Below are 23790 nucleotides of genomic sequence, written 5' to 3'. Positions count from 1 at the left end.
TTACAGGCACGCGCCACCATGCCCAGCTAATTTTTTTGTATTAGTAGAGACGGGGTTTCACAATGTTGACCAGGATGGTCTCGATCTCTTGACCTCGTGATCCACCCGCCTCGGCCTCCCAAAGTGCTGGGATTACAGGCTTGAGCCACCGCGCCCGGCTCTTTTTCTTTTTCTTTTCTTTTTTTTTTTTTTTGAGACGGAGTTTCGCTCTTGATACCCAGGCTGGAGCGCAATGGCGCGATCTCGGCTCACCGCAATCTCCGCCTCCTGGGTTCAGGCAATTCTCCTGCCTCAGCCTCCTGAGTAGCTGGGATTACAGGCACGCGCCACCGTGCCCAGCTAATTTTTTGTATTAGTAGAGACGGGGTTTCACCATGTTGACCAGGATGGTCTCGATCTCTTGACCTCGTGATCCACCCGCCTCGGCCTCCCAAAGTGCTGGGATTACAGGCTTGAGCCACCGCGCCCGGCCTCTTTTTTTTTTTTTAAAGACAGGATCTCACTCTGTCACCCAGGGTGGAGTGCAGTGGCATGATCACAGCTCATTGCATTCTTGACTTCCTGGGCTCAAGCAATCCTCCAACCTCAGTCCCCGGAGTAGCTGGAACTGCAGATGTGTCCCACCATGCCCAGCTAATTTTTATTATATTTTTTATTAATTAAAAAAATTTGTTTTGTTGAGATGGAATCTCCCTCTGTCACCCAGGCTGGAGTGCAGTGGCGCAATCTTGGCTCACTGCAACCTCTGCCTTCTGGATTCAAGTAATTCTCTACCTCAGCCTCCCGAGTAGCTGGGATTACAAGCACCTGTCACCATGCCCAGCTACGTTTTGCATTTTTAGTACAGATGGGGTTTCATCATCTTGGCCAGGGTGGTCTTGAAGTCCTGAACTTGTGATCCACCCACCTCAGCCTCCCAAAGTACTGGGATTACAGACTTGAGACATCATGCCCAGCCAAAAATAATTTTTTTTTAAATAGAGACAGGGTCTCATATGTTGCCCAGGCTGGTCTTGAACTCCTAGGCTCAAGCTATCCTCCTGCCTTGGCCTCCCAAAGTGCTGGGATTACAGGTATAAACCACTGCACCCAGCCTAATTTTTAATCTTTTGTAGAGATTGGGGGTCTCACTATGTTTCCTGGGCTGATTTCAAACTCCTGGGCTCAAGCAATCCTCCTGCCTTAGCCTTCTAAAGTGCTGAGATTACAGGCATAAGCCACCACACCCAGCCTCAATTCAAAAATTTTTTTTTTTTTTTGAGACAGAGTCTTGCTCTGTCACCCAGGATGGAGTGCAGTGGGGTGATCTCAGCTCACAGCAACCTCTGCCCCCTGGTTCAAGCAATTCTCCTGCCTCAGCCTCCCAAGTAGCTGGGACTACAGGCACACACCAACATACCCAGCTAATTTTTATATTTTTAGTAGAGACAGGGTTTCACATGCTGGCCAGGCTGGTCTTGAACTTCTGACCTCATGTGATCCACCTTCCTCAGCCTCCCAAAGTGCTGAGATTACAGGCGTGAGCCACTGTGACTGGCCTTCAATTCCACTTCTTGACTACACTTTATACGAAATTCATTAAATGAGATGTCTGCTCTTGCTATCTCTTCATCCCTCCCATTTTTTTCCATCAAATGCTGATAGGGACACCAGGCTTTCTCCCCACTACTCTATGTGTCTTGCCAAATGCAACAGTTAACCTTCAGTCCTTATCTTGCTCCCCTCTCTGCAGCAGCTGACTTCCAGGATACTGCTTTCTCTGGGCTCTCCTCCTACCTCCTTAGCTGTTCCTTCTCAATTGATTTCACTGCCTCCTCCTTCACACACTGGAGTGCCCTGAGGGTCACATCTCTTCTCCACCTGTGCTTACTCTCTAAGTGATCTCACCCAGTCCTGTGACAAATTATTATTTTTTTCTTTTTCTTTTTTAATATATATATATATTTATAGAGACGGGGTTTCACCATGTTGGTCAGGCTGGTCTCAAACTCCTGACCCCGAAATCCATCTGCCTTGGCCTCCTAAAGTGCTGGGATTACAGGCGTGAGCCACCAGGCCCCGCCCTGTGACTAACTATTGTCTTTACTTTGTTAACTACTGTCCCTAGCTCTGACCATTCCCCTGAACTCAGCGCTTGTATCTCCTAATAGGCATCTCAAACTAATGTCTCCAAAACCAAGCTTTTGAATTCCAACCTCAAAGACGTTCTTCTCAAGAAGTCTTCCAAGTCTTAATAAGTGGCAGCCATCCAGCTTGTCTGGCGCAGAGCCTTGGAATGCAAGTCATCTTGACTACTCACTTTGTCTCCCATCCAACCCATCAGCAAACCCTTTTGGCTCAACTTTCAAAATAGCTCCAGAACAAGATCAACTTTTGCAATTTCCTCTTTCTCCCACCCTTGCCCAAAACACCAGCCTCTCTTTCCCAGATTTCAATAGCCTCCCAACTGGTTTCCTTTTGTCCACCCCTGTCTCCTGCCTTCCAGCCCTCACACAGAAGCCTGAGTGATCCTTAAGAAGATAAGCCAGACCTTGGCCCATTTCTGTGCAAACTCTTGAAGGCTCCCATCTCAGAGCAAAAGCCAAAGGCCTCCTGCTGGATTAACTTCTGGCCCTCTGTGCTCCTCTCTTCCCACTCTTCCCTAACTGCTGTCTCCAGCCACCTTGTAGCTTCTAAATTACATCAAGCACTCTCCCACTTTAATTTTTTCTTCTTTGTTTCCATCTGTGCCTGTCTGCCCGCTCCTCACCAAACCTCTTAAGACCATGAAGATTTGAAGTCAGGGGTTGTATCTTATTCATCTTTATATCCTTAATCTGTAACACAGTACCTGGCACATTAGATGCTCAAAACTTGTTTACGGAATGACTGAATGAACTCTCCATTGCTGACAAGCTGACTCTCCAGGACAGGCTGAGCTCCTTATTGGCAAAGATGTGCTGCACCATGCCCCCCAACCAGCATGCCCTGCCCCTCATTTCTACATACACAAGACCACACTTCAATAGCTAACTATTTTTTTTTTTTTTCTGAGACAGGGTTTCGTTCTTGTTGCCCAGGCTGGAGTGCAATGGCGCAATCTCAGTCCACCGCAACCTCCGCCTCCCAGGTTCAAGCAATTCTCCTGCCTCAGCCTCCTGAGTAGCTGGGATTACAGGCATGTGCCACCATGCCTGGCTAATTTTACATTTTTAGTAGAGACAGGGTTTCTCCATGTTGGTCAGGCTGGTCTGGAACTCCTGACTTCAGGTAATCCACTTGCCTTAGCCAAAGTGCTGGGATTACAGGTGTGAGCCACCACGTTAGTTCATTAGCTAACTCTTATTAATAAGATTATTTTGGCTCACTAAGCATTTATTGTCTCTGAGAGATGATAAAGTACAGGCTTTAGAGTCAGACTGAAGCTAGGTGGAAAACCTGGCACTGACCTTTACCAGCGGGGTGAGCTTGAGGCAAATGACCTAGACCTTCTAGCCTCTTACTTCCAAGTGGGCCAGGCCTCACCCCAGACCTCCTGAATCAGCATCTGAATTTTAACAAGATCCACAGGTGATTCATACACACTTTAAAGTTTGAGACGCTATGATCTAAGCCTCAGTCTTCTTGTTGGTAAAATTGGGTGAGCAGCGGCAGGGCACGGTGGCTTACGCCTGCAATCCTCGCACTTCGGGAGGCTGAGACAGGTAGATCACCCAAGGCTGAGAGTAGGAGACCAGCCTTGCCAACATGGTGAAACCCTGTCTTTACTAAAAATACAAAAATTAGCCAGGTGTGGTGGTGCGGGCCTGTAATCCCAGTTACTTGGGAGGCTGAGGCAGGAGAATCACCTGAACCAGTGGGGCGAAGGTTGCTGTGCACTGAGATCACACCACTGTACTCCAGCCTGTGAGACAGAGTGAGATTCTGTCTCAAAAAAAAAAATTGGGTGAACCATAAAATGAGAAAATAGTACCTTAGGACAGTATCCACGGAGTTATTATCCGTGTGTCATTTGTTCATAGCACCCATTACTTTCCCTTTTATAACCTGCATTTTAATGTGCTATAATTGCCTTGTTTACCATCTTCCTCATCTGAATGGAAATTCTGTGAGATCAGGGACCATATTTATTATATTCATTGTATATCCAATGCCTGTCACTAGTTTCACATGGTAAGCATCTGACTGACTGAATAAACGAATGAACCAGGTCCAGGACTATTTCCTACTCATTCTCTGAGATGACCCAGGAGGGATACATTGCTTTATGTAATTTGCTCAATAAACCAATGACTTTATTCAGCCCCTTTGTTTTATAGATGAAGAAACTGATTTTCAAGGTCATTAACCACTTTTTTTTTTTTTAGATAGAGTCTTGCTCTGTCGCCCAGACTGGAGTGCAACAGCACGATCTCAGCTCACTGCAACCTCCACCTCCTGGGTTTAAATGATTCTCCTGCCTCAGCCTTATGAGGAGCTGGGACTACAGGCACGTGCCACCACGCCTGGCTAATTTTTTGTATCTTTAGTAGAGATGAGGTTTCACCATGTTGGTCAGGCTGGTCTTGAACTCCTGACCTCAAGTGACCCACCCACCTCAGACTCCCAAAGGGTTGGGATACAGGTGTGAGCCACTGTGCCCAGCCACAACATGTTAAATTTTTTTTTTTTTTTTGAGATGGAGTTTTGCTCTTGTTACCCAGGCTGGAGTGCAATGGCACGATCTCAGCTCACCGCTATCTCCGCCTCCTGGGTTCAGGAAATTCTCCTGCCTCAGCCTCCTGAGTAGCTGGGATTACAGGCATGAGCCAACATGCCCAGCTAATTTTGTATTTTTAGTAGAGACGGGTTTCTCCATGTTGGTCAGGCTAGTCTTGAACTCCCAACCTCAGGTGATCTGCCCACCTCAGCCTCCCAAAGTCCTGGGATCACAGGCATGAGCCACCGTGCCCGGCCGTTAATTTTAAGTGAAGACACTAAAAGGCATCCTGTTTTTCTGCTCTCCGCTTTGCATCCCTGTGGTCTTCCATGAGAAAAAAATATCTCCCAGAAGCTACTGGTCTGAGAAAAATGAGAAAACATGTGCAGCAGACCTAACCCAACTCACAGCCTGAACCCAAGCCCAACCCAGCCCAGCAGGGCTCTCAGAGTCCCATTGGAGCCATGGACCCAGGAAGGAGAAAAATAAATATTTGTTTTTGTAAACTGTTGAGATTTTGAAGTTGGTTAGGCAGCAAAACCTAATTCACTCTGAGTGATGAAATCATTATCTGAATCATCATCATCTCTGAATAATGAAATAGTTGATTTTTATTTCCTTCCTTATTATTTTTTGTATTTTCCAAGTATATTTGAATGAGCTTGTATTACTTTAAAGAAAAAAGATAAGCCGATACGGTAGCTCATGGCTGTAATCCCAGCACTTTGGGAGGCCAAAACGGATGGATGGCTTGTGGCCAAAATGATGAATTCCCCTCTACCGAAAATACGAAAATTAGCCTGGCATGGTGGCAAGCACCTGTAATCCCAGCCACTCAGGAGGCTGAGGCAGGAGAATCATTTGAACCTGGGAGGTGGAGGTTGCAGTAAGCCAAGATTGCACCACTGTACTCCAACCTGGATGACAGAGTGAGACTCCGTCACAAGGAAAGGAAGGAAAAAAGGGAGGGAGGGAAGGAAAAAAGGGAGGGAGGGAGGAAAAAAGGAAGGAAGGAAGGAAAGAAGGAAGAAGGGAGGCAGGAAGGGAGGGAGGGAGGGAGGAAGGAAGGAAGGAAGGAAGGAAGGAAGGAAGGAAGGAAGGAAGGAAGGAAGGAAGGAAGGGGAATGAAGAAAAGGGGCCAGAAAGAGGAAATTGATGAGGAAAAGTGGGGAAAAGAGGCAGTAGATAAACGAGGAGGGCTTGAGCCTTGGTCTAGAGAACTGGTGAAAGAGGCTTTTATTGCTGTTGTGAAATGGGGCCCATTCAAGTCTTCCCTGCTTCCTGAAGCATCTCCTGCCCACTCTGGTGTTTTTCTCCTCTAAGCTCTGAACTCTGGCCTAGACTCCCAGAGCTCCACCCTCAGCACTCCGATCTCCGCCTCCGTGTCTAGTAGATCTCTCCAATGTGTCTGACCTCTCCCAACCCTATAAAAGCTCTATGAGGCAGAGATTTAGGGTTGGTTTGTTCACTGCTGTATCCCAGAAGCATGCTTGGAACCAAGCAGACATTCAGTAACTATTAGTCGAGTGAATGAATAAACTCCTGTAGCAGCATCAGCCAAGGGGACACAGTATGCTTTTATTGCGTTGGCATGCTAATGTTTCCAGCTTGTTTAATTTTCCCCGCTGAACTGCAAAAACCCTTTAAGATCAGGGACCCTATGCTTTTATATTCCTGTTGGCGTTTAGCACACAGCTGTGCCCACAGGTGATTTGTTGACTGATTAAACAGCAAGTCCCACCAACCGTACAAGCTCATGGCTAAAGCCACCTTTTTCAAATAGTAGGAACCACATGCTAACTCAAGAAAAAATATGTTAATTCATATCCACAGATTTCTTTTTTTTTAGACAGAGTTTTGCTCTTGTTACCCAGGCTGGAGTGCAATGGCTTGATCTCAGCTCACCACAACCTCCACCTCCTGGGTTCAAGAAATTCTCCTGCCTCATCCTCCAGAGTAGCTGGGATTACAGGCACCTGCCACCACGTCTGGCTAATTTTTGTATTTTTAGTGGGTTTCTCCATATTGATCAGGCTGGTCTCGAACTTCTGACCTCAGGTGATTCACCCACCTCGGCCTCCCAAAGTGCTGGGATTACAGAAGTGAGCCACCATGCCTGGCCCATATCCACAAATTTCTAAGCATGTCAGCTTGAGCCTTGTGTCATGTTAATGGTATAATACTTTTCTTGTGTTTGATTCTCATCCTCTTTAATAGAGTTATGTCTCATGTACACACCTGGATTGTAAGCAGAGTTTTTGAGTCTTATTCTCCTCCTGTCCAGCCTTCAGTGGCTCACCAGCATGATGGGAGCACACAGAAGCTCAGCCCAGTCCTGCCTATGGGCTTCTGACTTTGAGTAAAGATTAGAGGCCATGCAGTGCTGGAGGTCCCTTACACACTATAGTACAAGCCCTTCAAATCCCTGTTAGACTGAAAGAAAGGATTCTGATTTGCTGCTAGTGACGTCACCATTCTGGGAACCTTCCCCTGCAGATGTGCCTCTGCTCTGTTTATCTTAGAGCCACATTTCACAGCGGCAAGAAGACACAACAGGAAGCAAATGTCTGAAGCTGTTCCCATCCACTCCAGTTTCGCATAGACTGTCTTTGACACACAGCAGCTCACAATCAACTATGTGGGATTCATTCACTAGGAACATTTTCCCACCAGAGTCCTTGCCGTAGGTGGAGCAGTCTTTTGTTCTGGCTGGTTTGCCGTCTGTGTGGAATTGCTATCAGAATGGCTATTTGCTGTTGGTGACTAAGAGCTGCACCATCGGTACGTTAGGAAGCAATTATCTGAAAACAAATTCATTTCCTGAGTCATCCAGCCGATTTAGCCTGAGCCCCCCTTTCCCCTTCCACTCCCTACATTTCACCAGCCGAGACATCCTATTCATACCTCCTGCTCTGTTTGTCAGAAGATTATAAAACTGGTTTAGAGGGATCAACAGAGTTATTACTTTTGCCTGTGTTACTCTGTCCTATTCTAATCCTGGATTTATTTTCGAAAGACACATGGTTTTCTGGATTTGTTTATTTGGCTTTCACTCCTTTGTGTGCTAGGTGACTAACACTGCATTCATGAGCTCAGCATCCTTGCTTCCTTCTTTCTGCCTTGTTTTAAAGGTATGAAGACTTTCACATCTTCGTATTCTGTATTCGTTTCCTGTGACTGCAGCAACAAATTACCATAAACTAGATGGTTTAAAACAACAGAAATATATTCTCTCACTGTTCTGGAGGCCAGAAATCTGACATCTGTATCACTGGGTGGAAGTGACCTGTCAGCAGGGCTGTGGGCCTTTGGAAGGCTCTAGGGAGAATCTACCTCTTGTCCCTTCCAGCAACTAGTGGCTGCCGGCATTCCTTGATGTGTGGCTGTATTACTGGTTTTTTTTTTTGTTTTTTTTTTTTTTTTTGAGACGGAGTTTCACTGTTGTTGCCCAAACTGGAGTGCGATGGTGCGATGTTGGCTCACTGCAGCCTCCGCCTCTTGGGTTCAATAGCTTCTTCTGCCTCAGCCTCCCAAGTAGCTGGGATTACAGGCACGTGCCAACACGCCCGGCTAATTTTTTTTGTATTTTTAGTAGAAAGTATTTTTATATTTTTAGAAGGCTTGTCTCAAACTCCTGACCTCAGGTGATCTGCCCACTTTAGCCTCCCAAAGTGCTGGGATTACAGGCATGAGCCACTGTGCCCAGACTGTATTACTCTAATCTCTGCCTTGCTAGCCACCTCTCTCTTTCTGTGCATCTAATCTCCATTTGCCTCACTTGTGCAAGGACGCTTGTGATGGTCCAACCAGATAATCCAGGATAATCTCCCATGGCAAGATCCTTAAATTAGTCACATACACAAAGCCCAGTTTTCCTTATACAGTAACATTTACAGGTGCTAGGGATTAGGGCCTGCTATCTCTGGATGGCCATTATTCAGCCAACCACACTCTCCATTCCCTGCCCTCCCACAAAACTGGGACTACAAGCACGTGGCACCACACTTGGCTAATTTTTGTTTATTGATTTTTTTGTAGAGATGGGATCTCACTATGCTGTCTGAGCTCCTCTCAAACTCCTGGCCTCAACTGATTCTCTCACCTCAGCCTCCCAAATTGCCGGGATTAGAGGCGTGAGTCACCGTGCCTGGCCCAATCTTTGCATCTTTAATGAAATCGATGCATTCCTTTTGTAATAAAAACTATGAAAGGGAAGAAGGAAAGTGGTTGGATTAGCATTGTGTGCCACAAGCATGTGGTAAATAGAAGAGAAAAAGGGAAGAAAGGCAGGACTAGGCACGTTTAATGAGGAAGACGGCAACTCCACGGGGGAAAATACGCTGGGTGCTTCCACCATGGTCATTCAAATGAGTCTGGCAATTAGTGGCTGTGTGATCCTGAGCAAAGTCACCTGTCAGGTGTGTTATCCTGAGGCCATGGCGCTGCCTTATTTACAGCATCACACGGTTGTTTGTGTTAATACTACTACTGCACACGGGGTAGAAGTCCTTATCTATGGAGCGGGCAGCTGTCTCCAAATAGCCAAGTATCCAAGCCGTCCTGCCCACATCATCCGGGCCTGTCTGATTGTAATTGGCTTGCAATGTGGTAATCTGCAAGCCAAATACCTGGAGGACCTTTATTCTTTGGTTTATTCAACTGACATTAATCGACTACAAAGCTAAATAGAATAATTATTTGCTCACCAAAGTGCATGTTTTGAAAATGGTAGTGGATTTAAATTCCTGCTCTATGACTTAATAAATATTCTCTGAGTTTTTTTTCCTTATCTGTAAAATGAGGATAATGTATATTTACCACATACTGTGTGTGAGGAGAAATAAATAAGATAATATATTTCAAACACGTATTAGAGTCCCTATTACACTTTAGGTCCTTATTATTATTATTTTTAGAGACAGGGTCTTGCCCTGTCACCCAGCTGGAGTGCAGTGGTATGATCTACCGGTGGGACTGTAGATGTGAGCCTCTGTGCCTGGCTAATTTGGTGTTAATTAGTATTGTGATCTCCAATTTTATAGCACAGGCATTGCTCTGATCTGAATGGTGATATCCCCACAACATTCATCTGTTAAAATGGAACCCCCAATGCAATGGTATTGGAAGGCGGGTCCTTTCGGGAGGTGATTAGATCATGAGGACTATGCCCTTGTGACGGAGATTAGTGCCCTTATAAAAGAAGTGTGGCTGGGCGCGGTGGCTCAGGCCTGTAATCCCAGCACTTTGGAAGGCGGAGGTGGGTGGATCACCTGAAGTCAGTTCAAGACCAGCCTGGCCAACATGGTGAAACCCTGTCTCTACAAAAATACAAAAATTAGCCAGGCATGATGGTGGGTACCTATAATCCCAGCTACTCGGGAGGCTGAGGCGGGAGAATCACTTGAACCCAGGAGGTGGAGGCTGCAGTGAGCTGAGATCACGCCATTGCACTCCATCCTGGGTGACAGAGCAAGACTCCATCTCAAATAAAAAAAAAAGTTGTGAGGGAGCCTGCTTACCCCTTTTGCCATTTGAGGGCACATAGAAGGTGCTATCTATGACAAAGTGAGCCCTCACCAGATACCAGATCGGCCAGTGCCTTGATCTTGGACTTCCCAGCCTCCAGAACTTTGCGAAATCAATTACTGTTGATTATAATTTACCCAGTCTGTGGTATTTTATTATAGCAGCCAAGTTGACTAAGACAGACTTCAAGTTGCTGGGCACTGATATTATAGGTTTCTCTTTTTCCATCTGTCTTAGTTCAGGCTACTGTAACAAATTACCATAGATCGGATGGCTTATAAACAGATATAAATATATATATCTTATTCTCACCTATTATTCCTCAATAGGTACATATCCTATTGGTTATATATCTCTGGAGAACCCAAATTAATACGATTATGAGTGACACATTGAAAAGATTATGGCTGTCTGTTATGGTCCTCTGAAGATTCAAAATTATTTATTTTATTTTTATTATTATTTGGAGACAGGGACTCACTCTGTTGCCCAGGCTGGAGTGCAGGGGCATGATCTCAGCTCACTGGAACCTCTGCCTCTTAGGCTCAAGCGATCTTCCCACCTCAGCCTCCCAAGTAACGGGGACTATAGGCGCACATCACTATGCCCAGCTCATTTTTGTAGAGATGGTGTTTTGTCATAGTGCCTAGGCTGATCTTGAACTCCTAGGCTCAAGTCATCTGCCTGTCTCAACCTCCCAAAGTGCTGGGGTTATAGGTGTGAGCCACTGCACCTGGTTTATCCCAAGTTTTTGGTTTAGTAGGCAGTTGACTTGGCTGAAATCAAACTGCAAATTTTGTCTTCCCTGTGGTGAGTGAACAGCTGAAGCCTCTGTTAAGTTATTTTAGCCTTTGCTGGGCACCGTGGCTCCTGCCTGTAATCCCAGCACTTTGGGAGGCTGAGGCAGATGGATCACAAGCTCAGAAGATCAAGACCATTCTGGCCAACATAGTGAAACCCTGTCTCTAGTAAAAATACAAAAATTAGCCGGGCATGGCGCACACCTGTAGTCCTAGCTACTCAGGAGTCTGAGGCAGAAGAATCGCTTGAACCCAGGAAGCGGAGGCTGCAGTGAGCTGAGATTGAGCCTCTGCACTCCAGCCTGGGCGAAAGAGCGAGACTCTGTCTCAAAAACAAAACGAAAAAAGTTATTTTAGCCTTATATGAACTGCTTGTAGTCTACCCTATGCATACATAGTTGGAGGTCTGCCAGGGCCTCGGGTAGCCTCCCCCTAGAGCTGGGAACCAGCGTTGTCAGGTGTGCTATCCTGAGCCAATATATACACATATATGAATGAATTGGCTCATGTGGTTATGGAGGTTGAGAAGTCCCAAGATCTTCTGTTGGCAAGCTGGAGACCCAGGGGACCAAATGATGTAAATTCCAGCCCAAGTCCAAGTTCAAAGGCAGAACACTAATGTTCCCAGCTCCAAAAGAGTCAGCCAGAGAGAACAAATGTTGTTATATTCAGCCTTTTTGTTGTATTCAGGCCTTCAACGATTGAATGAGGCCACAGACTTGGGGAGGGCAATTCGCTTTACTCAGTTAACCTATAAAAATGTTTTGTTGTTGTTGTTGTTTTTCAGACGGAGTTTCACTCTTGTCGCCCAGGTTGGAGTGCAATGGCGCGATCTTGGCTCACTGCAACCTCCTCCTCCCGGGTTCAAGTGATTCTCCTGCCTCAGCCCCCTGAGTAGCTGGGATTACAGGTGCCTGCCACCATGCCTGGCTAGTTTTTGTATTTTTAGTAGAGACAGGGTTTCACTACATTGGACAGGCTGGTCTCAAACTCCTGACCTCGTGATCTGCCTGCCTTGGCCTCTCAAAGTGCTGGGATTACAGGCATGAGTCACCATGCCTGGCCAGAAATGTTAATCTCATCCAGAAACACCCTCAGAGTTACACTCAGAATAATGTTTAACCAAATATCTGGGCATCCTGTGGTCCAGTCAAATTGACACATAAAGTTCACAGATAAAAAAAATCCAGACTGCCCTGTAATCCCAGCACTCTGGGGGGCCAAGGTGGGTGGATCAAGAGGTCAGAAGTTCAAGACCAGCTTGACCAACATGGTGAAACCCCGTCTCTACTAAAAATACAAAAATTAGCTGGGTGTGGTGGTGCATGCCTGTAATCCCAGCTACTTGGGAGGCTGAGGCAGGAGAATCGCTTGAACTTGCGAGGTGGAGATTGTGGTGAGCTGAGATCGCACCATTGCACTCCACCCTGGGCAACAAGAGCAAAACTCTGTCTCAAAAAAAAAAAAAAAAGTCCAGACTGTAAGGTTCTTTGAACTGACTGCACCATGGACTACATCATGTTCAAGCCATGGTGACCCCTGTGACCTGTACGTATACTTACAGAAAAGAAGAAGAATGGCTATCTCCTGCATTGGCTGATTAACAGACTTTGCAACATTCTGCCATTGTTCATGCCACAACCGGTCCTGTCTCAACTGATAAGCCAACCTTGTGACACTGGACATTGGACCTTGTGATATCCCCCACCCCCAGCAACACCCCCCTGGCTTGCAAAAACTGCCCTGAACTGTAACTTCTGTAATTTTACACTGCCTACCCCAAACCTATAAAACCAACTCCTATCCCACTGCCCTCTGCTGACTGTCTTTTTGGACTCAGCCTGCCCACACCCGGGTGAATAAACAGCCTTGTTGTTCACACAAAGCCTATTCTCCAAGCCCAAGTTAATTCCCTGGCTGCAGCTGTCCTCCAAAATCGCTGAGGCCTCGATCTATTGACTGCTGAGAAAGGAGGACTCTGCTATTCCTAAATGAAGAATGCTGCTTTTATCTAAACCAATCCGGCCTTGTATATGACACCATCAAACGGCTTAAAGACAGGGCCCAAATGCTCACTAGGTGGTCTCTTCATTCAGAGTGTGCTTAACACAGACTGTTATGGCAGATGAGTGGAAAGGCAAGGGAAGCTGGCTAAAATGAAGATGCTTGAGTTCTACCGGTGACCAGCTGAATCAGAATCTTTGCCCCAAGAAATCTGTGTTTTTAACAAGTTTCTCAGGCCACGCACGGTGGCTCATGCCTGTAACCCCAGCACTTTGGGAGGCCAAGGCGGGTGGATCGCCTGAGGTCAAGATTTACAGATCAGCCTGACCAACATGGTGAAACCCTGTCTCTACTAAAAATATAAAAATTAGCCAGGCATGGTGGTGGGCGCCTGTAATTCGAGCTACTCAGGAGGCTGAGGCAGGAGAATTGTTTGAATTGGGGAGGCGGAGGTTGCAGTCAGCCGAGATTGCACCATTACACTCCAGCCTAGGTGACAGAACAAGACTCTGTCTCAAAAAAAAGAAAAAATTTATCAGAGATTTCTGATTTACATTAAAATCATATTACTGTTGCTTGAGATTCTGGAAAGATTCATTAGATATGGACTTAATACTCAATCTGAAGGATATTAGAATCACAGGAATAACCACGGGAAATGGTCACGGGTCTTACTCCTGGGGGTACATGGGCCATTCTCAAGAGGAACGGGAGTAGTTAATGTGTGATCTATGTGTTGATCTACTATAGGGCAGAAACCAATTTGACCAAGTAATGCTCCAGGGCATACCCCGTTACTCACCCACACCTCTAAATAATTTTACCAACTTTTTGTTCAAAGTCCAAGTGCTGGTTGGACTGCCAAAGGGCAGTGCTGGTTGTCATTGCTCTTGGGTGAGTCATACTATACTGCTTACTAATTCCTCTTTCTCCTCAAACCGGCTTCCTTCCCATCTTCTAGGGGTTGAGGATTGTTTTTAATCACACTCCACAAATGTGAACCTCTTCTTCACCACACTACCAGGATCTCTTTCTCTTTCTCCCTCTCTCTCTTACTGTGCATGTGTGTGTTGTTTGCACATGTGTGTGTACGTGTGTTTCTGAATTTTGGATAATTTTTATAAAGTTCTATATGATGTAATGATTTGTGTGTGTGTGTATGCACAGTGAGGCCAGGTTTTAAAATATATACATTTATTTTTAAAAATATATATAAAATTATTGAAGTATCACATACCTACAAAAAGTGTACATGTTAGCCAGGTGTGATAGCTCATGCCTGTAATCCCAGGACTTTGGGAGGCTGAAGCAGGTGGATAACCTGAGGTCAGGAGTTTGAGACTAGCCTGGCCAATATGGCAAAACCCTGTCTGCACTAAAAATACAAAAATTAGCCAGGCATGGTGGTATACACCTGTACTCACAGCTACTCAGGAGGCTAAGGCACCAGAATCACTTGAATCTGGGAAACAGAGGTTGCAGAGAGCTGAGATTGTGCCACTGCACTTCAGCCTGGATAACAGAGGGAGACTCTGTCTAAAAAAAAAAAAAAAGAAAAGAAAAAAAGTGTACATATTATATGTTTGTAGTTTCATGAATTTATACAAAATTTATATCCATAGAACCAGAATTCAAATCAAGAATCAGAATCTACCAGAATCTTGGAAGACTCCCTCTTGCTGTCTTCCAGTCACAAATTCCCACAAGGGTAATGTGAACCAAAAAGGAAATTATAAGCTCCCTGCCAAATGGCTGAACAGACCCCACTCCTCTCCACCAAGGGGATTTCCAACGGTTGTCGGATATGCCTCATTATAATCTCCTCCCTTTGGAATTCAGGCGCAGCTGACCAGCATTAATATTAAAACAGAGATCTTATGAGTGACAAAGCAGACTCTTTGTAGCAATAAAATATCACATTCCAACCTGATTCTAGTATAGCATCACATGACAGATAGCAGGCCCTGAAAGGAATAAAATTTTTTTACCCCAGAATATATTTCTTTGACATATTTTTATTATTAATTTTCTTTTATGTCAGACAGGTAATGTGCCAACATCCTAACAAAGTTTGAGGGTGGCACATCTGACACATGCACGTGAACACCCAATCAATTTACTCTTGAACTACAAAAGGATCAACTTTGATGACATATTTTTAAATGGCTCTGCAAAGCTGTATCCTGTGCTTGTGGGGAAAATTTACTTCCTTCTTTTTTTTTTTTGAGACAGACTCATGCACTGTCGCCCCAGCTGGAGTGCAGTGGTGCAATCTCAGATCACTGCAAACTCCACCTCCCAGGTTCAAGGGATTCTCCTGCCTCAGCCTCCTGAGTCGCTGGGATTACAGGCATGCACCACCACACTCAGGTAATTTTTTTTTTTTTTTTAATTTTTAGTAGATACGGGGTTTCACTATGTTGGCCAGGCTGGTCTCAAACACCTGACCTTGTGATCCACCTGCCTCAAGTGCTAGGATTCCAGGTATGAGCCACTGCGCCCAGCCAAAATTTACTTTCTATAGAGAATCGCCTTCCCTTTCCAAGTCTTTTTCTGATCCTGAAGAGATTGGCTGAGAGACCAGCACCTTTTAAAGTTCTAAATAGAAAACATTTGCCATCTGTTGCCTCTAAGGGTGGCCACCTATGAGACTTCATCTACGTAATAGGAACCTTGCAAGTCTCCACAATTCCTTATCTTAACCCAGATACTCCTTTCTATTGATTCCAGGTCTCTGGGTAATAACTCTTTCAACAAACTGCCAATCCGAAAATCTTTCAATCGGCCGGGCACGGTGGCTTACGCCTGTAATCCCGGCACTTTGAGAGGCCGAGGCGGGGGGATCACGAAGTCAAGAGATGGAGACCATCTGGGCCAACACGGTGAAACCATGTCTCTACTAAAAAATACAAAAATTAGCTGAGCGTGGTGGTGTGCGTCTGTAGTCCCAGCTACTCGGGAGGCTGAGGCAGGAGAATTTTCTTGAACCCGGGAGGCAGAGGTTGCAGTGAGCCAAGATCGCGCCACTGCACTCCAGCCTGGCGCCTGGTGACAGAAAGAGACTCTGTTTCCAAAAAGAAAAAGAAAATCTTTGAATCTACCTATCACCTAGAAGCACGCTTCCCTGGCTCTAGTTGTGCTGCCTTTCTAGATTGAACCAAAATATGCCTCACATGTATTGACTGATGTCTTATGTTTCCCTAAAACATATAAAACTCAGCTGTAACTCAACCACCCTGGACACATTTCTCAGGACCTCTTGAGACTGTCCCTCGGGATATGGTCACTCGTATTTGGCTCAAAGTAAACCTCTTTAAACATTTTACAGAGTTTGACTTTTTTTGTCAACAGTAACAACTGTTCTAACTTCTAGAATAATAGGTTAGTTTTTAGCTGGCACAGCAGCTCACATCTGTAATCCCAGCATTTTGGGAGGCTGGGGTAGAAGAACTCCTTGAGCCCAGGAGTTTGAGACAAACCTAGGAAATACAGTGAGATCTCATCGCCACAAAAATTTTTTTAAATTAGTGGGGTGTGTCTGGGTGTGGTAGCTCACACCTGTAATCCTAGCACTTTGGGAGGCTGAGGTGGGCAGATCATGAGGTCAGGAGATCTAGACCATCCTGCCCAACATGGTGTAACCCCGTCTCTACTAAAAATACATAAATTAGCTGAGCATGGTGGTGAGTGCCTGTAATTCCAGCTACTCGGGAGACTGAGGCAGAAGAATTGCTTGAACCCAGGAGGCGGAGGTTGCAGTGAGCTGAGATCGCTGCCACTGCACTCTAGCCTTGGCAACAGAGTAAGACTTCGGCTCAAAAAAAAAAGTAGGCCAGGCATGGTGGCTCACACCTGTAATTCCAGCACTTTGGGAGGCCGAGGAGGGTGGATCACCTGAGGTCAGGAGTTTGAGACCAGTCTGACCAACATGGAGAAACCCTGTCTTTACCAAAAATACAAAATTAGCCGGGCGTGGTGTCGCATGCCTGTAATCCTAGCTACTTGGGAGGCTGAGGCAGAAGAATCACTTGAAGCCAGGAGGTGAGGGTTGTGGTGAGCAGAGATCTTGCCATTAAACTCCAGCCTGGGCAAGAAGAGCAAAACTCCATCTCAAAAAAAAAAAAAAAAAAAAAATAGTAGGGTATGGTGGTGTGTGCCTGTAGTCTCAGCTACTTGGGAGGCTGAGGCAGGAGGATCACTTGAGCCCAGGAATGCAAGGCTGCAGTGAGCTAAGATCACACCATTGCACTCCAGCCTGGGTGACAGAGTGGGACCCTGTCTTACTCTAGAACTTTAAAAATGAACTAGTTTTGTCTATTTTTAGTTTTTCCCTTTATATCTTACAAATGGAACTGTAAACTCTCTACTCTTTTTTGTGTGGCTTCTTTTGGTCCTCACATTGTGAGGTTCACTCGGGTTGTGGTTTATCGTTGCAGCTTATTCATTCTCATTGCTGTTCAGCAGTTCATTACATGGATATACCATCATTTTTGCCAGGACCCTGAACCCAGGCCACCACTGTGAAAAGAGAGCACGGCCACATGGTTACAAGGTCAGTTTCCCAAGGAAATGAGGGACCAGTTTGCTGGGCTGTCTTGAACAGTAGGCATATAGGGGTCCTAGGCCCACATTCTGTCCTAAGGTACTCCTCATTATGGTGGAACAATACAGGATACTCAACGCACACCAGATTCACTACAGTTTAAGATTAGCCTCATTAATCCTTTTTTCCATTATTCAAAACTTTACAGAGGAGATACACAGTGATGTTTGTTTGTTTGTTTGTGCCAGAGTCTCGCTATGTCGCCCAGGCTGGAGTACGGTGGCATGATCTTGGCTCACTGCAACCTCTGCCTCCCGGGTTCAAGCGATTCTCCTGCCTCAGCCTCCCAAGTAGCTGAGGGACTACAGGTGCTCACTACCACGCCTGGATAATTTTTTTTATTTTTAGTAGAGACGGGGTTTCGCTGTGTTGCCCAGGCTGGTGCCAAACTCCTGAGCTCAGGCGATCCGCCCCGCTCGGTCTCCCAAAGTGCCGGGATTACAGGCATGAGCCACTGTGCCGGCAAAAAACGGTGACTTTTACCATTCATTTAACCCATTTGCACGGGGGTGGGGGGGGGTGGGGGGAGAAGAGAGAGAGAGAGAGTGCAAGAGAGATAAAGCATTGCCTGAGGCAGGTTGGGGAAAGCAAAGAGCTCAGGGAGGCCAGAGAAAGACCCACCCATTGCTCAAAAGTTCAGGTGGCTGCTTGTCTGTCGAGAAGGGATCTTTTCCAACAGTCCTATCAGCTCTCAAGTTTCCCCTTTTAGGGAGGAAAAAGCTCCCCATGTCCCATAATTCTGTATGTGCCTAATCCTGTCACCCACAGTCGTCAGCAAAGAGTGCAAAGCAGATTATTCCAAAGAGAATAGCAGTTAATATCCTGTATAGCCAAACCCATTCTCTCACTCCTCTGAGTTGGACCTCTAACCCAATCCCATTCTTTACCCAGGTACCCCATCAACTTACCCAAAGTCCACCAGTCAGTGCTGCAGTCTATTTCCTGTGAGTGAGGGGATTTCTTCAGTGTCATCCCTTCAGGGTTTGCCAGACAGATGTTACTGGACCCCACCACTTACCCAGTTAGCCTTTGGGTCAGGAGTTTCCACACATCCCTTCGTGGTTGCCAGAAAGATGTTACAAGAAAGAGGTCCCAATCCATGCCCCAAGAGGGGGTTCTTGGTTCTTGCACAAGAAAGAATTCAGAGCGAGTCCTAGAGTAAATCAAAAGCAAGTTTATTAGGAAAGGAGAGGAATAAAAGAATGGCTCCTCCACAGACAGAGCAGCCCCAAGGGCTGCCGGTTGCCCATTTTTATGGTTATTTCTGGGTGATACGCTAAACAAGGGGTGGATTATTCATACCTCTCGTTTTTCAACCATATAGGGTAACTTCCTGGTGTTGCCATGGCATTTGTAAACTGTCATGGTGCTAAAGGGAGTGTAGCAGTGAGGACGATCATCAGCATCTTGGTTTTGGTGGGTTTTGGCCAACTTCCTTACTGCAACCTGTTTTATCAGAAGGGTCTTTATGACCTGTATCTTGTGCTGACCTCCTATCTCATCCTGTGGCTTAGATTGCCTAACTGTCTGGGAATGTAGCCCAGTAGGTCTCAGCCTTATTCTACCCAGCCCCTACACAAGACGGAATTGCTCTGGTTCAAACGCCTCTGACAATCATAGCTCACTGGAATTTCAAACTCCTGGGCCTCAGGTGATCCTTCCATGGTGGCTTCCCAAAGCACTGGGATTATGAATGTGGGCTATCATGCCCAGCCCTATCCATTTCTTTTTTTCTTTTTCTTTTTTAAAACAGGGTTTCACTCTGTTGCCCAGGCTGGAGTATATTGGCACAATCTCAGCTTAATGCAGCCTCAACCTCCTGGGTTCAAGCAATTCCCTCACCTCCTTCTGAGTAGCTGGGACTACAGCCACCTGCTACCATACCTAGCTACTTTATTTTTTGTAGATACGGGGTCTCCCTGTGGTGCCCAGGCTGTTCTTGAACTCCTGGCCTCTGGCCTCAGCCTCCCAAAGTGCTGGGATTATAGGCGTGAGTAACCACAACTGGAACCATTCTATTTTTGTTTGTTTTTGAGATAAGATCTTACTTTGTCACCCAGGTTGGAGTGCAGTGATGTGATCATGGCTCACTTAGCCTCGACCTCCCTGGCTCAAGTGATTCTCCTGCCTCAGCCTTTTGAATAGTTGGGACTACAGGCACACGCTACCATGCCCAGCCAACTCACACATTTTTTTGTAGTGTTGGGGTTTTGCTGTGTTGCCCAGGCTGGTCTCCAGCTCCTGAGCTCAAGCAATCCACCTGCCTCAGCCTCCAAAAGCATTAGGATTACAGACAAGAGCCACTGCACCCAGCCCCCATCCTGTTTGTAATGGGCATCTGAGTGTCCAGTGTTTGGCTCTTGCAAACAGTGTGAAGCATAGTTTTTATTCTGAGTCTGGTTTTAAGAGGGAGTGTTAACTATTCAAGTTAAAAAAACAAAGACTGCTTGTGGCAAACAATAGAAACAAATGAACATTCCACAGACGCCTTTGTTCACCCTAAAAATGGCTCCCAGGGTTGGAAGCCCATATGGGAAAGAGGCAAAAAGAAAGGGATCCCAGAGCAGAGAATGATTTACAGTGCAGCCTGCCGTCCCTGTTTGCTTCTCCAAGGCAACCCCTTGCCCCTCCTCCTAATTGGGCCTAAATCAGTAGATTTTCAAAACACCTGCTGGGTATCCAAATTGACCCATTTAAGGGCTCTATGATGAACTCACTGATGTGGTCAATGAACCAAGATGCAGGTGGGTCATCTCCTTAGAACAGTTAACGCCCTGTGAAGTGCTCTCTAGATTCTGACCTTTCCTGCATGGGTCAGAAAAGGTGCAGCTCCGTAGAATCAGAGATTTCTGCTGAAAGGGTTCTAAGGGAGGATCTAGGCCAACTCCTCACTTTAAAGATGAGGGAACTGAGTCCCAGACAGCTGATGTGCTCAAAATTACATGTAGAGTCATGAGTGGGACTGGATGTTGATTTAGAACCACATCCTCAACTTCAGAGGTTTTGTTTTGCTTTTTTCTTTTACTAGGCTACATTGTAACATGACCTTCCTTACCTCTCCACAGCATTTTGCAATATGATGCCGGTTGCCTTATTTTCTCACTTCCTCCATTTATAGTAGTTTTTCTCTGGCTAAAATGTTACTACCCTCTTCTGTGACCTCCTTGTTACTGTTTTGCTTCCTATTTTGTCCATCAGTGTGCAATCAATGACATTTATATGGCCTGAATAACAGAGGTGGGAACTCATGTGATGATATCCCTTAGAAACTAGGAGTTTTCAACAGTCAAACAATTAAAGAGTAATTACTTTTTTTATTGTTGCCCAGGCTGGAGTGCAATGGCACGATCTCAGCTCACCACCACCTCTACCTCCTGGGTTCAAGCAATTCTCCTGCCTTCAGCCTCCCGAGTAGCTGGGATTACAGTCATACGCCACCATGCCTGACTAATTTTGTATTTTTATTAGAGATGGGGTTTCTCCATGTTGGTCAGGCTGGTTTCAAACTCCCAACCTCTGGTGATCCACCTGCCTCAGCCTCCTAAAGTGCTGGGATTACAGGCGTGAGCCACCACACCCGGTTTTATTTTCTTTTGAGACAGGGTTTCACTCTTGCTGTGCAGGCTGGAGTGCAATGGCACCATCTCGGCTCACTGCAACCTCCATCTCCCAGGTTCAAGTGATTCTCCTGCATCTGCCTCCCAGGTAGCTGGGATTATAGGCCTGTGTCACCATGGCTGGCCAATTTTGTATTTTTAGTAGAGACAGGGTTTCACTATGTTGGTCAGGCTGGTCTTGGACTCCTGACCTCAAGTTTTCCTCCTGCCTCGGCCTCCCAAAGTGCTGGGATTACAGGAGTGAGCCACTGTGCCCAGGCTGAGTAATTACTTACATTTTTGTTTCATTTTGTCCTGTTTTGAGACAGAGTCTCACTCTGTTGCCCAGGTTGGAGTGTAATGGCACAATCTTGGCTCACTGCAAACTTTACCTCCCAGACTCAAGTGATCCTCCCACCTCAGACTCCTGAGTAGCTGGGATTCCAAGTGCCTGCCATCATGCCCGACAAATTTTTGTATTTTTAGTAGAGACAAGGTTTCACCATGTTGGCCAGGCTGGTCTCAAACTCCTGATCTCAAGTGATCCACCTGCCTTGGCCTCCCAAAATGCTGGGATTACAGGCGTGAGTCACCATGCTCAGCCTCTAATATATATGTATATATATTTTAAAAATTCACAAGAAATAAATGTTAACAGTGTTTTTTTTATGAGGTTGATAGAATTATGGATAGTTTTCCTTTTTTAGAATTCTCTGAGTTTTCACAATCAGAAAAGAATCCTTTATAGAAAACAAGAGGAAGATAATAATTTTAAAATGGCACTCTCCAAATCAGAGCCTGACATCAACTTCTAGTGGTTCTGGGGTTAATTTTAGGGGCTAGATTGTCAAAACAAAGAAAGAAACACAAACACACACATCAGCTCTCTTATGAAAATGATGAGCAGCTGGAGTTTGGTTTTTGTGCCTCCATCTTATCATTATACCTAATCAATATGGCGCACGCTAAATATTCTGTATCCCATTCCATTTTCAGAGTCTACGTATTGCTCAACAAATGCGCACGTGCTGCTCAGGCTTCAGAACGTTTTGCCCATGAAGGCAGCAGGATGGTGACCCAATTATTCCAAATATGGGGCCAGATTCTTCTGAAGCCCATTCTCCTGGTTGTAAGAAAGGTCCCTAAGAAGGTTTTCTTTGTCATCTTAAATGTATTAAGAACTTACTGTTTGCCAAATGCTAGGCCAAACATAAAGGATAATGGGAAGAAGCGCATCCTGGGAGCTCACCATCCTGAGAGGGGGACACAGGCAAGAAAAATAGTAGAGTCCAAAGGATGGTGTGCTGGGATGGATTTACAAACAGGATGCTGCGGGCACTCTTGGGGTAGAAGGACCCAGCCAATCCAAACCTGTGGGAGACTCAGGGGAGATCCCCAAGGGTGGTGCCCGGTGTGCTTTGCTGCATGAGAGGAATCAGGTGTGCACCATCCTCAGGTCAGGGCATGCTGGCCAGGGCATTGTGCCAGATCCTACTCTCTGCTCCTTCTTTTTCTCTGCCCTAAAGTTACCCATTCAACCAAGTCTTTAAGCCCTTGTTGCCCAGGCTGGAGTACATTGGTGCGATCTCAACTCACTGCAACCTCCGCCTCCCGGGTTCAGGTGATTCTCCTGCCTCTGAGTAGCTGGGATTACAGGCATGCGCCACCACGCCTGGCTAATTTTTGCATTTTTAGTAGAGATGGACTTTCATCATATTGGTCAGGCTGGTCTTGAACACCTGACCTCAGGTGATCCACCTGCCCCGGCCTCCCAAAGTGCTGGGATTACAGGCGTGAGCCACCATGGCCGGCCAAGAGATGCATTTTTTTTTTTTTTTTGTCAGCATCCAGAGGTCCACATTGCCTTCTACCGGCTGCTGGGAATACTAGCCCAGTCTCTGTGACTTTAAAATAACCCAAGAGGCTATCTTTTAGGTACATAAAGACATTAGAATTTTCATACCTTTTCAGACCTGTGCTCTATCCTACACAGCATTCAAATCCAGCAGGATTTATATGCCTGATTCTAAAAGGTGATCTCAAAGCTTAGGAATCAACCCTATTCTACTTAACCCGTTATGGCTTTATCATCCCTGAACTTATGTAACATCCTTCTCTTTTCTTTTTCGAGACGGGGTTTTGCTATTGTCGCCCAGGCTGGAGTGCACTGGCACGATCTTGGCTCACTGCAACCTCCACCTCCCAGGTTCAAGCAATTTTTCTGCTCGGCCTCTGAGGAGCTGGGATTACAGCCCACCAAGCCGGGCTAATTTTTATATTTTTAGTAGAGATGGGGTTTCACCTTGTTGGCCAGGCTGGTCTCGAACTCCTGAGCTCAAGTGATCCGCCCACCACGGCCTCCCAAAGTGCTAGGATTACAGGCATGAGCCACCATGCCCACCCCTAATATCCTACTCTTACATTTATATTTGTTCTAGAAACAGTTTTGAGTGACATTTAATATTTATTAAAGACAGACAAAAATCACCCATAACCCAGCTACCCCATCTCAGGTGATGTACACCCATCACTGACCTTCGAATTTGTCATCACAGCCCTGGAAAGATGTCAGTCAAGATGTCA

The 23790-nt window shown here is 45.9% G+C and overlaps 1 protein-coding gene and 1 non-coding gene across 2 annotated transcripts in view; both read right to left on the bottom strand.

Annotated features, from left to right (window-relative positions):
- F2RL1 (F2R like trypsin receptor 1) overlaps positions 1 to 18598 on the bottom strand; it is a 51023-nt gene extending 32425 nt beyond the window's left edge. The window contains exon 1 of the mRNA XM_064375787.1: positions 18520 to 18598. Within this exon, the coding sequence (XP_064231857.1) occupies positions 18520 to 18583 (64 nt within the window). The 5' untranslated portion in view covers positions 18584 to 18598. The remainder of the gene's footprint in view (positions 1 to 18519) is intronic.
- Positions 15044 to 15147, bottom strand: LOC135275042 (small nucleolar RNA U13). Its single transcript, XR_010342762.1, has one exon. It is a non-coding gene; the product is annotated as a small nucleolar RNA U13 (small nucleolar RNA).
- Positions 18599 to 23790: the final 5192 nt, after the last annotated feature.

Source organism: Aotus nancymaae, unplaced genomic scaffold (assembly GCF_030222135.1).
Source record: "Aotus nancymaae isolate 86718 unplaced genomic scaffold, 86718_ANA_hifiasm-v0.15.2.pri h1tg000014l, whole genome shotgun sequence".
Classification (NCBI taxonomy): Eukaryota; Metazoa; Chordata; class Mammalia; order Primates; family Aotidae; genus Aotus; species Aotus nancymaae.
The sequence above is the reverse complement of the archived record's forward strand: the minus strand, read 5'-3'. Positions and strand labels throughout refer to the sequence as shown.